At 53.9% G+C, this 12,503-nt stretch overlaps 2 protein-coding genes across 3 annotated transcripts in view; one reads left to right on the top strand and one right to left on the bottom strand.

Moving 5' to 3' along the window:
- Positions 1-2,999: 2,999 nt before the first annotated feature.
- Positions 3,000-7,320, bottom strand: LOC101654498 (testis, prostate and placenta expressed). Of its 2 annotated transcripts, none has more exons than XM_045293944.1 (7): positions 7,098-7,320; positions 5,587-5,648; positions 5,162-5,336; positions 4,622-4,683; positions 4,355-4,494; positions 4,041-4,073; positions 3,000-3,072 (listed from the first exon to the last, which is right to left on the bottom strand). In XM_045293944.1, the coding sequence occupies exons 1-7, from the start codon at positions 7,318-7,320 to the stop codon at positions 3,042-3,044; spliced, it is 726 nt and encodes a 241-aa protein (XP_045149879.1). In that variant the 3' UTR covers positions 3,000-3,041. The 2 variants fall into 2 exon arrangements, with proteins under 2 accessions (XP_045149879.1, XP_004704927.1); XM_004704870.2 differs by having other exon boundaries at positions 4,355-4,419.
- A 4,518-nt stretch (positions 7,321-11,838) lies between these two features.
- CNGB1 (cyclic nucleotide gated channel subunit beta 1) overlaps positions 11,839-12,503 on the top strand; it is a 65,005-nt gene continuing 64,340 nt past the window's right edge. The window contains exon 1 of the mRNA XM_045293903.1: positions 11,839-11,908. The gene's annotated coding sequence lies outside the window, so the exon portion shown is untranslated. The remainder of the gene's footprint in view (positions 11,909-12,503) is intronic.

Raw genomic sequence — 12,503 nt, 5'->3', positions numbered from 1 at the left:
CCCGTCCAAGGGGCTCCCAAGGCCTGGAGGAGCTGCTGGAGCATGCTCACATCTGTTCTCTACAGCGAGCCGTCGCGCATCCGGAAGGGAGGGGGGGAACTGCCAGGAACGTTTACATTCCTTCCACCTGACCCCGGGTCTTCAGGACAGTAGGCGCTGTGGACACGGACTCTCTTGAGAACCAGATGAAAACAGAGCGCCTCCCCCCCTGAGAAGGTACATGCAGGCGCACCCAGGTTTTGCACCTGTTTGAGCGGTTTCCATGGTCCCCGCAGATCCCAGGGACAGAAGGTTGGACTGGGCAGCCAGTCGTTCACTCTGGTGGCTCTTTACCCAGTGGTCCTGTAGGCTGTCAGCAGCAGCAGCGGTGAGGTGGGCACTTGCTATCCTAACCGTGCCTAAGGAAAGGGGCACTCTCTGCCCCCCTTGGAGTGGGCTTCGCCCGGAGCTGGTCCAGGAGCCCATGGGTATCACGCGTACTTTTTGCAGGAGGGCCAGAGTGGCAGTTTTGTGGCAGATGATTGATAGTCTTAGAGCTGCACAGGCAGACCATTTTTTGCTTAGATAGTATGTCCACTAGCAGTAGTTGGGGAGCAGGGCACTGTCTTCTCTGGATGGGCTCCGGGACCTCCTAGATTATTATTTCAGGAAGAAAGACACTTCACTGGCATAAACATTTAATTCAAAAGATCCTGGATGTGAAATACCACGCTAGACCAGAGGTCGAGGCATCAAGACCGTGAGACAGAGCAAAAGAGCTATCCCGAGACCATGAGGTAGAGTGGTGGGCTTCTGGGCCCACAGAGTACCTTTGAAGAGGAGTGCGATGCCCTTGGACATTTATCCAGGCGAGAGGGGCTTTGTAACACTGGCCTGAGCAAGGCAGGAGTCAAGGGCTTGTGTGGCTGAGGGGCTGAGGACCAGAGAGAGATGTGACTGCCGGCATGGCTGAGATGTGTCATTGCCATAGACCAAGGACTGTATCCCTAATGTTTTCTGATCCTGACTTGTGGCTACCTGTTAACTTCCCCAAAAAACTCTCATCATATTTTTGAACCACCATGCTGCAGGAACGCGTTTACACCAGTAAGTGTAAAGAGGGCACCACAGAGTGTGGGAGGTTGGGAAGCTGAGGCAAAAGGGGACTGCTCTGAAGTCAGACTGGGTTCAAGGCCAAGCATCATTACTTGGTAGTTAAGTGGCCTGTTCAAGCTGCTTACTCTCTCCAAAGCTGGTGGTTTCGAATTGCTGACCTTGTGGTTAGCAGCCCAATGCGTAACCACTATGCCACCGGGGCTCCTCCTCGGCAGCTTAGTTTAAATAAAACAGTCCAATGTCCCTTTCATAAGATTAAGGAACATAGTATTTAAAATTTTTTTTTAATAAATCATTTTATTGGGGGCTCTTACAGCTCTTATAACAATTCATACATCAATTGTATTGAGCTCATTTATACATATGTTGCCATCATCATTTCCCAGTTTCTTTCTACTTGAGCCCTTGATACCAGTATTAAGAGCTTAATAAATATATATATTTCTTATCCCTTTCCTCTCCTGCCCCGTAGGAGGAACTCCTGGGAAGAATCTTTCCTGGGAAGCTTGGCCAAGGTATTTGGTGAAGGGAGAATTTGAGCTGCGCTGGGAAGAAGGGTTTAGGTCAGTGGTTCTCAACTTTCCTAATGTTGCGACCCATTAATATAGTTCCTCATGTTGTGGTGACCCTCCAACCATAAAATTATTTTTGTTGCTACTTCATAACTGTCATTTTGCTACTGTTATGAATTGTGTGACCCCTGGGAAAGGGTCATTCGATCCTCAAAGGGGTCTCGACCCACAGGTTGAGAACCACTGGTTTAGTGGAGGTGGTGCAGAAGGGGCACCTAGTGGGGTGGGGGGACAGTGCGAGCAAAGGCACAAAGGCCAATGGCTAGTCCAGGGTGAGTACACTGGCTGGAAGGACCCAGGGGTGACTGCCTGGAGGGAAACCCGGTAGGTGGCCACGGAGACCATGGGCTGTAAGCAGCCAAGGCCTCTCTTTGGAAGCAGACACCACACTGATCAGCAGGGTTGGGGACACCATCCTACAGCCTCTAGGGGCTCTCTACGCACCCAGGAGGATTGCAGGGTACAGGTCAGAGGGCTGAATGGGCAAAGCTCCTTGCCAATGAAATGCATTACCAGGCAGCCCAGAAAACTCAAAAAATGGGCACCCTCAGGGTTGGAGCCCCACAATGAAACAAAAAAAATGCAAATGTGCTTCCATAGTGACCCCAGAGGGCAAGGTAGAACTCCCCCTGTACGTGTCTGAGACTGAATCTTCAAGGGAGTAGGAATCCTTGTCTCTCTCCTACAGAGCAGCTGGTGGTTTTGACTTGCTGACCTGGGGGTTCACAACTCAACATATAAGCTACAAGGCCACCAGCTAACCTGAGTCCTACAATAGGGAGGGGCCACACTGGCCTCCTTTGCAGTGACATGGCTGTTGTCCCTCTGCCACTAGTGACCTGTTTCTTCTTGCCTCTTTGTCCTGCAGCATCACATCCTGTGTCAGCCTCCCCCTGCCCTCCTCTCCCCCTCATTCAGGGAGCCCTCCTCTGAAACACACTAGTATGCTGGAGGCCTTGGAAGGAAGCAGCTAAAAGCCCATTTGAAGCCTGCTTTCTCCCAAATCCAGGGTCAGAGGGAAAGGAGGTTTGCATGTGGGGCTGTAATTAGGGGTAGGGGCACAAGGAAGTCCATCTCCCAGGCCTGACCCTGCCCTTCATCCTTTGGAGAGCCTTGCGGTGCAGCTCCCCTCCCCTCTGGTCCTTCGGGAAGTGGGAAGGGCAGGGAAGGGCAAAATCCTTTCATCTGGAAGTCCTGACCCCACTCCCCAGGCAGATTCTCCGTCTGCAGGAACAATGGGCCAGGAGTTTATTTCCAGCCAGGCTGAACTCCTGAGTGGACACCATAGCTGCTCTGTCTCTGGGGGTGGGTGGGTGGTGTTGAAGCTGAGGTGGCACAGTCGGGCAGCTTGGGGGCCAGCCTTCTCTTCCCAGGTTAACGCCAGGGGGGCAGGTAGTTGAGACGACTGTGGAGAGAAACAGAGGTGAGATGGGGGCCTGTCCTTGAATCTTCTCCCCAGTCTATCTCCCCGCCCTGAAAATACACAGCCCCTCTGTACTTCAAGAGCCTTCAATGGCTCCCTATTTACCCAGTTTGGGCTGAGCCGCTTGGTTTTTGAGGAGCCTCCCCAAATCCACCTCCGGGTTCTTACCTCCTACTGATCCCCAACCATGAACTGCTCCCCTCATTTTTCAACCACCTGCTCTAGCATGCATTACACAGTAATAAAGACCATAAACACCCCCCCCCGAGAATGCCCACAGAGAGAGAAAGACACACTTCCCACCCATAATTATCATGCTTCTAAGTCTTAGTGAGGGTGTGTGAACTGGGGCCTTAGAGAGAGGTAGGGGGCAGGAAGGACATCTGAGCTGGGCTTTGAAGAGTGGACACTGGTTTCCCAGGCACTGAACCAGCACACAGCAGAGACTCGGAGGGCGGTTTGGTTATGCCTGGGGAGTTGTACACTGGAAGGGAGGTGGACCCCCATGCTGACTCTGCTCCAAGCTTCGGAATATCAGGCGGTCCAGCCAGTACATTAGCACCACCCCTTACCAGGAGGCAGCTTCTAAGTCCTTCCTACCATGTGGCTTCTACATGTTGGCTCCTCTGGCACCTTCTCACCTCTCAGGCATCTCCCCCACCTTTGGGGTCTCTTCTGGGACAAACTGGGTGGGCCAGGTGGGGCCTGTATTGCTCTCTCCGACTTCCCAGGTGGGCCGGGCTGCCTTTTAGCCTACATACTTCTCAGAGGGTAGGAGCTAGGGTCCTGATACCGTCCAGGAGGACTTCTTGCACCTTTCTCTGAGGCCCCGCCTCCCCTTAGAATGGGGTCTGGAGATCTGCAGTCTGGAGGCTACCTGTGGGGGGTGCCAGGGTGGGGGGTGTGCTCAGGTGACATAGCCCATAGTGCGGGGCGGAGTCATTCCCTACCTGTAGAGGGAGCCGAAGCGCCGGAATGTATTCCTGAAAGAGAGCGGGGGTCCCAGAGCTTCGCCCTCCGTGCCATCTCAGGGTGCCCCCTCTGCCCCACCTTAATGGAGTTCACCCCCAAAGGGGGACACAGGGTTCCATTAGCCAACAATTAAACATAAGTTCATCTTGAACTTGCAAACTTCTGGTGGTGTATTGGAGCGGACCACTTTCCCCCATGTCTGACATTTTCAAGGGTCACTGGGTGGGGTGGGGGCCACGACGTCCCCGCCCTCCTCCCAGGCCTGGGGTAGACGACGGCAGGGGGCACTCACAAGGAGTCAAAAGGCAGGGGCTTCTGTCCATATCGGTCCAGGCTGGGGTTCTGGTTGAGGTGGAACTGAGGGAGCCAGAGGAGGGGAGGTCCGTGAGCCGGAGGTGGGGGCGCACCTCCGTCGGCGCACCTCCGTCGGCGCTCCAAATAGGGCCCCATGTCGGAGACCAGGGGCTGGGAGACCCTACTCTCTACCTCCTCCCGTTTCGGCTGCTTCCCACCCGGACCAGGGGACCAGGGGACACGCTCAGGGCGAAGCCCTCCCTACCCGCCAGGACTGGGTCACATGCGGCTTCAAGTGACGAACTGCGTAGCCGCTGAAGCTGTCCACTGCGGAGAGAGCAGCCCTCTGGGAGTCCCAAACAAGCCCCTCCGCGAGAACAGTCGCCCCAGAGCAAGCCCCGCCCAAAATATCCAAAAAACCCTTCAAACAAAGCCCCTCCCCAGAACAGGCCCCTCCTAAGCTCACCCAAACAAGCCTCTCCCCAAGAACTAGCCCCGCCTCCAGCCTACCTGCTGGGAAAACCCTGCCCCAGCCTGGCTCCAAACAGGCTGGCCTCCAGGCTCTGCCCTCGGAGTCACAGAACCACCCCCACCCCTGCATCCTCTGGAAGACCTTGAGACCTGATGTTGGCTCTGCCCCGCCATCCTCTTCCCGCCAGTGTCAGTCGCCTTCTCAGTAGTCGCCCCAACTGCTTCCCCCCTCGTTCTGTCCAAGGCCAACCCCACCCCCCGTGGCCCCCGCCTTCTGCGCCCCCGCGGTCGCCCCAGCCTTGCCCTAGGGCATCCTCCATGCCCGTAGACCGACCCGTCTTGTCTAAGCAGGGCAGCTTGAACTCCCCAGCCGAGGAGACAAAGCGGGACCAGTCCTCGATGGCGCGCGTGTAGCAGGGCCAGTCCACCCGGTTGATACCCGGAGCGATGGGCGCCAGCTTCCCCGCACGGTGCCTGGAGCGGAGTTTCTGGCCAGTCGCTGTGAAGTCCTGCCAGGGCGACGGGGTTCAGGGGGACTGAGCTAGATGCAGACGTCTGAAGGCTGTCTGAGATCACCCAGTAGTCCAGAGCTGACACGCGGCCCATCTGAATGAGGGAGGGCTACAGGCGGGCTGGGGATCCCAAGCAGATCTGCGAGAAGCGCAGAGGCCAGGACCCACCGTGCTGGGGACTAGGGAAAGCTGGGGGTTGCATCCTCTCCCTTGAGCAAACCTGGGGCCAGGGGTAAAGGACTCTCACCAAGCATTGCAGGGGCTTGTTGGGGATCCCGAGGAGGGTACAGTGGGCATTGTCAAACTCATCTGTAGAAAGAAGAGAGGGTCTTGGTAACACGCCCACAGGGGAGAGGCTTGGCTCACCCTCTTCTTAAAAGATTTTGAAATATTTGGCAGTCTTTAAAAGTGATGCCATTCAGCTAAACAATACTCAGAAGTCAAACTCATTGCTATCAAATCTATTCCGACTTTTGGAGACCCTGTAGGGCAGAGTAGAACTGCCCCTGTGGGTTTCTGAAGGAGTAGAAAGCCTCATCTTCTTCCCTCGGGGTGCCAGGTGGGTTTGAACTGGTGAACTTGCAACTTGCAATCAGTCCAATCAATAACCCACTACACCACTAGAGTTCCTTGTCAGCTGAACAATAAACTCACGGCCATGGAGTGTATTTTGACTCTTAGAGACCCTATAGGACAGGGTAGAGCTGTGCCTGTGGATTCCCAAGACTGGAATGCTACAGGAGTAGAAAGCCTGGTCTTTCTCCCATGGAGCAGCTGGTGGTTTCCAACTTCTGACCTTGCGAAGTGCAACCCAACTCTTAACCACTGCCCCATAGACAGGTCTCAGAATACCAGAGAGGATGTACTTACTTCTCAGCACTGCCTACCACAGGAGACAACAGGGCAGCATTAACACCAATGAGCCAAACGCATGCAGAGGTAGTTGACACAATTTGTTTGAAAAGAAATACAGGTGACTCCTCATCATTTGAATAGGCATCCCACCTTAATCACACTCATCAGATGAATGTGTGTTTCAACGTCATTGAGATACAAATTTTGGCCTGTCAGACTGGGAATGATTGGGAAACAGGTTTTCTCATACATTGCCAAACACCAACCAGAGTCAATGTCACGGATTCGATGCCGCCTCATGGCCACTCTATGGGACAGGGTAGGACTGCCACTGTGAGTTTCCAAGACGGACTCTTTATGAGAGTAGAAAGCGGAAAGCCCTGCCTTTCTCCTGCTCATCCATTGTGGGGGTGGGGGGTATAAATAGGCTCCACCCCCATGGAGGGCTGTTTGGCATTATCTTAAGAGCCTTGGAGGTGAGCTGCAGTCAGTTTGAGCCCAGTGCCTGCTCCTTAGGAGGAAGAAAATTCTGTCTGCACCCGCAAAGATTGACACCCTAAGACACCTGAAGGGCCTGATCTACTCTGTCCTATAGTGTCGTCTGGAGTCAGAATTGACAGGATCGCAGTGGGTTCTTCTGTTTTGTCTTGTTTAGTGTTTTTTCTTTGGTTACAGCTGCACAAGTGGGGATAGTGGGTGGAGCAGGCTACCCCTCTCAGCACTGTCTCGAGTAGCTCACACTGGCCATGCCACTTGCTGGAGGCTTCCTGGTGGTCAGTGACCCCCTTCTCCTGCTCTTTGTGGCTTGTCTGCCTAGCTCTCTCCCCTCCTCCTGCCACCCGTCCCTTTCACAAAGGCCCAAGAGGGGCTCCAGTGCTGGTGGGACAGCTGAGGTGGCCTGACCTCTGCTGCAGTAGGTGCTGGATTGACAGTGCTCATCCGAGAGGCAGGCCCTGACGTTGTCCATGTCCATGCGGCGCAGGCTGGGCAGGGCCGGGTGGTAGAGCTGATGCTTCACGCTGGCCAGAGAGTGGCGCTGTGGTTCCACAGGGAGCAGGATGGCAGGGGACGCATAAGTGAAGGAGCAGCTGTCGTCCCAGGGCACCAGGTCCACGATTCGGGCCATGGCTGGGGGCAGAACATTAGGAGAAGCTGACCCTGGGCAGGGAAGCTGCCCTGGACCAGTGCCTGCTTGTCTACTTGGTGAGCATTTATTGAGCAACTACTGTATTCCAAAGGAGCCCTGATGATGTAGTGGGTTATGACGTGTTGGGCTGCTAACTGCAAGGTCAGCCGTTCGGAACCACTAGCCGCTCTGCGGGGGAAAGATGAGGCTTTCTATTCCCGAAAAGAGTTACAGTCTTGGAAACCCACAGACGCAGTTCTACCCTGTCCTGTAGGGTCACAATGAAACAACTGACCAGATGGCAGGGATTGTTGTTGTTGTTGTTGTGTATTCCAGACCTTGTTCTTGAAGAATCTCTTGTGTGGTGGCAGGGACACACACACACACACACACACACACACACACGAGCAGTGTGTTAAGGGCTGTGATGGAGGTGGGTACCGGATGTACGTGGGGGCCTGGGGAGGTTGGGGACGTCTCGCTTTTGGCGGGACAGTCCCGATTTTTGGCGTTTTAAAAAAGTCCTGATTTTGGAAAGAATGCACGACAAGCTAGGGAACGGTCTATTTGGTCCATATAGACCAAATTTTAAATCAAGAACCCCCCCCACCTCGGTCGATGGTGTCCCGCTTTAAATCTGGTCACTTAGGATTGGGGCAGTCAGGAGATGGTGTAAAAGAGCACTTGGGACTATTTTTAAACAAGGGGTAGGAAGAGGCAGCAGGGGGGTGACTTCTGAATGTGGGGGTAGCATCCCATAGACCTCGGGGTAACTAATAGGGGCTTTTTGGCCCTCACTAAGGTGTCTGGCCATTAATTCCATGAGGAAGCATGGAAAAGTTTTAAAGAAGGGGAGAGACAGGGGAGAGTTGAAGTAGAAAAGCATCCCTGGTTACCAAGTTCCTCTTTTTAAAAACATATATTCCCAGAAGGCTTTCACTTGTACTTTTGTAAGAATTTGTGCATATACCTCCCTTTCTTCCTAACCCCCTAGTTGGAGCATCTGAGAGGGGGCAGGAGGGAGGGAGAAAGTGCCTGGAGGGGGATGGGATTGCATGGGGAGGAGCAAGGAAGTGGGGTGCCAGGAGGAGGAGGTACGAGAAGGCCCCTGCTTCTGACCAACCGACAGTAGCTACCTCATCTGGGAGGCACAGGCTGTGGAGACCCAGGCTTTGAAGGCTTCTTGCTCTTCAGACTGCTCAATGGGGAAAAGAGGTGGGGGCGAGGTGGGCCATGCCCCAGTGCCTTATGGGATGATGGGAACATAAAGGACCACTCAGCCTGATTGTGAGGGCACTTACCCCTCGGTAACCCTGGTGACCACAGGCTCTGAGGGGAAGAGCCTGCTCAGACAGGGCATCATGGGGGGCACATTTGGGCTGGCTGCTGAGCCCACCTCAGACCGTGTGACCCTGCATAGCTGTTGTCTCTCTCTAGGCTTTGAGGCTCCCATCTGTGTTGGGGAGGGCCCTAGGTCCTGTCATTAGCGTTGCCTACCAAGTGAGCTTCCAGGAAGAGGGCATGGCCCTGCTGATCAGCCCTTGGGCCTCCAGAGTCGGCGATTAGTGGCTGCTCGAATCCAGGGTCACTGTAAGGCTATCAGGGACACTGGTGACCTCAGCAAGGCAGGGATTAGCAGATGATACTCCCCTCCAAGTTCTTGGGGAGCTACAGTCTTCTCACCTCTCAGGAAGATGAGCCTGAGCCCAGCACCCTGGTCACAATCTGCGAGATGCCCCTGTATCCTTAAGGGAAACGCAGGGGCAGTCAAGCTTATTTTGCATGAACCAGCGTGGGCTCTTCATCCACCTGACCTGGATGCGGATGGAGTCTAGGTGCACCACTGTTATGTTTAGGTTGAATTTGATTCAACCAGTTGCTCCTTCCTCGGGGCTCCATGTAGCAGGGCAGCATCCCCAGCACACGGTTAGCTAGCGAGGATAGGGAAAGGGGGCTGTCCCTCCCACGCCTGTACAGGCCCCCTAGAGGAGGTCGGAAGGGAATCAGGTGAGTATTAGCCACCCATGAAGACCCCAGCATTGGGCATGCTCCAATTCAGGCCCCGAGCCAGGTGGGCAGTATACCTGTGAGGCCCAAACCAGACCCAGGTGGGCTTAATTCAGCCAACGGCGTCAACCAATACCTTCAATCATGCCTCCCCTGCCAGAGGTTTAAAATACCCTGGTGGTGGGAGAGCTGTTCTCTTTTTTACCCTGTTCCTGGTCAAGGGCAGGTCAGAGAGGACTCACTCTTCTCTCTTTGACCCTGCTGCAGGGTCCACTTATGCCTTGCTGCCTCTCTCTGGCCTCTGGTCACCACGTGTGAGCATGCAGTCCCACAAGGTTGCCCTCGTCCAGTAGTGAGCCCCAGCACGGCTGCCGCGGTTTGGCACGTTTCCCCGAAATAGCAGGTACTCCTTTGAGACTGTTAAGCCTGAAACTTCTCCCGTCCTTCATAAAAACTCACTGGGATCACAAACCAGGCTCAGCATGAATTCTTTCTCTATGCAAAGCCAAGAACCGAGGTATGACCCGCTCGAGAAACCTCATAACACCGCCGCCCTGAAAATGCTGCTGGAGCCAACGCTGCTCGCCATGCCAATTTATAGTCCACTCAGTTCAAGTTATACAACATAACAATACAGAAAGTGGCTCCATACTGGATTTAATACTTCATAAGGTGAGACGCCCCCCAGGCCCCCCATAACCAGCACACAGGTCAAGGCACAGGAACCTGTCTTAAGAGCCATGAGAACAGCCCTCTGTGTAGAGATTCGCACACAAATGTCCTTGGCAGCAGCCTGGTTTCTCGTGGCCTCCCAGTGCTGCGGACCAGAGGCTGTGCCTGCGGTAGGATTACAACTCCCCGTAAAGAAGGCCCAAACCCTCACAACTCCATCGCCAGGGACCGTCCTGATCCAAGGAGCACAGATGGAAGTGGTTAGGATTTCATCTTGCTTGGATCCACAATCAGTGTTCCTGGAAGCAGCAGCCAAGAGATCAAACGGTCATCGAGGGATGTGAGTAGCCTTGCTGTCAGACAGAGAGCACATGGCCGATGTCGTTAGGTTACAATGTAATACCTTATTTGATCACCCTTTTGACCCATTTTAAAGTTATTTCAGTCTTTAATAATCTCTGCTTTGTTTCCATTGAGGGGTTTAAAAACGTGTTATCTAGACACTGCTGTTGGTTTTGTTTGTTTGCCTACCGACTGTGTGTGTGTGTGTGTGTGTGTGTGTGTTGTATGACTTTCTGTGTATGGAATCCAGGATAGGTAGATCGGTAGAAACAGTACCTGGATTGATAATTGCTTAGGGGCAATGTCAGGGGAGCTAACAAAAATGAGTGAGTAGAAAGCGTTCTGAAATGGATTGTGGTGATGATTGCACAAATCTTAATATGATTGAGTAATTACATTGTATGACATGTGATGTATATCCCAATGAAACCATTTCAGAAAAAAATAATTAATTTTTAAAAGAAGATCCAATGAGACATTGTCTTGGGTCAATCTGCTACACAAGACCTCTTTTGAGTGTTAAAAAGCTAGGAAATTACTTTGAGGACTCAGGGGCTCCTGATCCAAGCCACGGCATTTCCAGTTGTCTCCCATGCACGTGAAAGTTGGACATTGAATAAGGAAGACCGAAGAAGAACCGATGCATTTGAATCGTGAGGGTGGCCAAGGGCATTGAAAGTCCCATGGGCTGCCAAACGAACAAACATCTGTCTTAGAAGAAGTAGAGCCAGAATGCTCCTTAGAGGACTGAGAGACTTCTTCTCACAGAGTTTGGACACCTTATCAGGAGAGGCCAGTCCCTGGGAAAAGTCATCACACTTGGTAGCGTGGACAGATGGCGAAAAGGAAAGACTGTCAACATGATGGATGGACAGACACGGTAGTTGCAGTAATGGGCTCAAACCTCACCAGGTGGGCACGGAGCAAGACCAGGCAGGGTTTCCTTCTGTGGCGTGTAGGGTCGCTATCAGTTGGCACTGCCCTCGCAGTACCGAACCACAAAAGTGGAAGCCACCCTAAGTCCATGAGCAGAAGACCCAAGCTACACTCACTGCCATCGAGTCAGTTCCCGTGCACAGTGACCCTGTCAGACCAGGTGGAAGTGTCCCTGTGGGTTTCTGGGACGGAAACTTTACAGGAGTTGAAAGCCCCCACTTTCTCCCTAGAGCAGTGGGTGGGTCGGGACTGCTGACCTTGCAGTTCACAGCCTGACTTGGAACCACTGCGCCACCAGGGCAAGCTGTGGTCTGTCATACAAGGTCTCTCCTTTGCAATGAAAAGGCTCTAGAAGCGACACTTTGTATGAGGCCCTGTTCCCTGCTGTGTACTGGCAGCTCCTTTCCAGCTTGGTAGGGGGGGTATGGGGTGTGTGTGTGGGTGTGTGCGTGTGCGTGCGCGCGTGCCCCGGTTCCCTGGGCATCAGGCTCCTCTCCCCTCCCCCTCCCTCCTTAGGTCCTAATCCTTACTTAGCACACAGCCTGGCTGCCACCAATTAATCCCCCTGAGAGGTCCAGCAGCAAGTGGCAGGTAAAGGACAATTTCTGGCTGGCAACTGACGTCTGAGCAGGTAACTCAGAATGCGGTAGAGGCTCGGTGGCGCCCCAGATGGGAGGCAGGGTCGGGGCAGGGACCTGGGGCCTCCTCACCCGCTGTGGGGCTCACACTTTCATGTTCCTCAGGATCTTCGTGTGAAATGCAGATTCCCAGGGAAAGCCCTTAAAGAGTCACCGCCTCAGAAACCCACAAGGGGCAGTCCTACCCTGTCCCATCGGGTCACCAGGAGTCGGCATCGACTCATGGCAGTGAGGGACACAGAATTTGGTGGGCCTAGGAATCCGTAGTCTCTCCGGATCCCCCAAAGACTCTGAAAATGCCAGTGGTCTTAGTACCACAACCTGGGATCCTCTCCAGTCTGACCCTCCTCATCTAAGGGGAATCAGCAGGGACCTGGCCGAAAGGTGGGAGAGACTTTGGTCTCTGGTCACTGCAGAAGGTTCAGGCCGGCACGCCCGAGGTACCACCTACTGGAAAGCAGCTGTGGGGGGGTCAGCGCTCAGCCATTGTCAGCACCTCCCAGGGTGGGGGCAGAGTCCCCGGGCTCAGGAGGACCTGGGGACACCTCAGCCTGTCCGCTTGCTGGCTGGGCTACCTTTTTTTTTTTT

The sequence above is a fragment of the Echinops telfairi genome, unplaced genomic scaffold (genome assembly GCF_000313985.2).
Source record: "Echinops telfairi isolate 266 unplaced genomic scaffold, ASM31398v2 ScPeMD7_2291;HRSCAF=2852, whole genome shotgun sequence".
NCBI lineage: Eukaryota > Metazoa > Chordata > Mammalia > Afrosoricida > Tenrecidae > Echinops > Echinops telfairi.
The sequence above is the reverse complement of the archived record's forward strand: the minus strand, read 5'-3'. Positions and strand labels throughout refer to the sequence as shown.

Coding starts and splice junctions, on each gene's coding strand:
- LOC101654498 (XM_045293944.1), bottom strand. CDS start 7,320: ATGGCCCGAATCGTGGACCTGGTGCCCTGGGACGACAGCTGCTCCTTC. Junction 4,495..4,621: donor ATGTGACCCAGTCCTGGCGG/GTAGGGAGGGCT, acceptor CCCTATTTGGAG/CGCCGACGGAGGTGCGCCGA. Junction 4,074..4,354: donor CCCCTGCCTTTTGACTCCTT/GTGAGTGCCCCC, acceptor GCTCTCTTTCAG/GAATACATTCCGGCGCTTCG.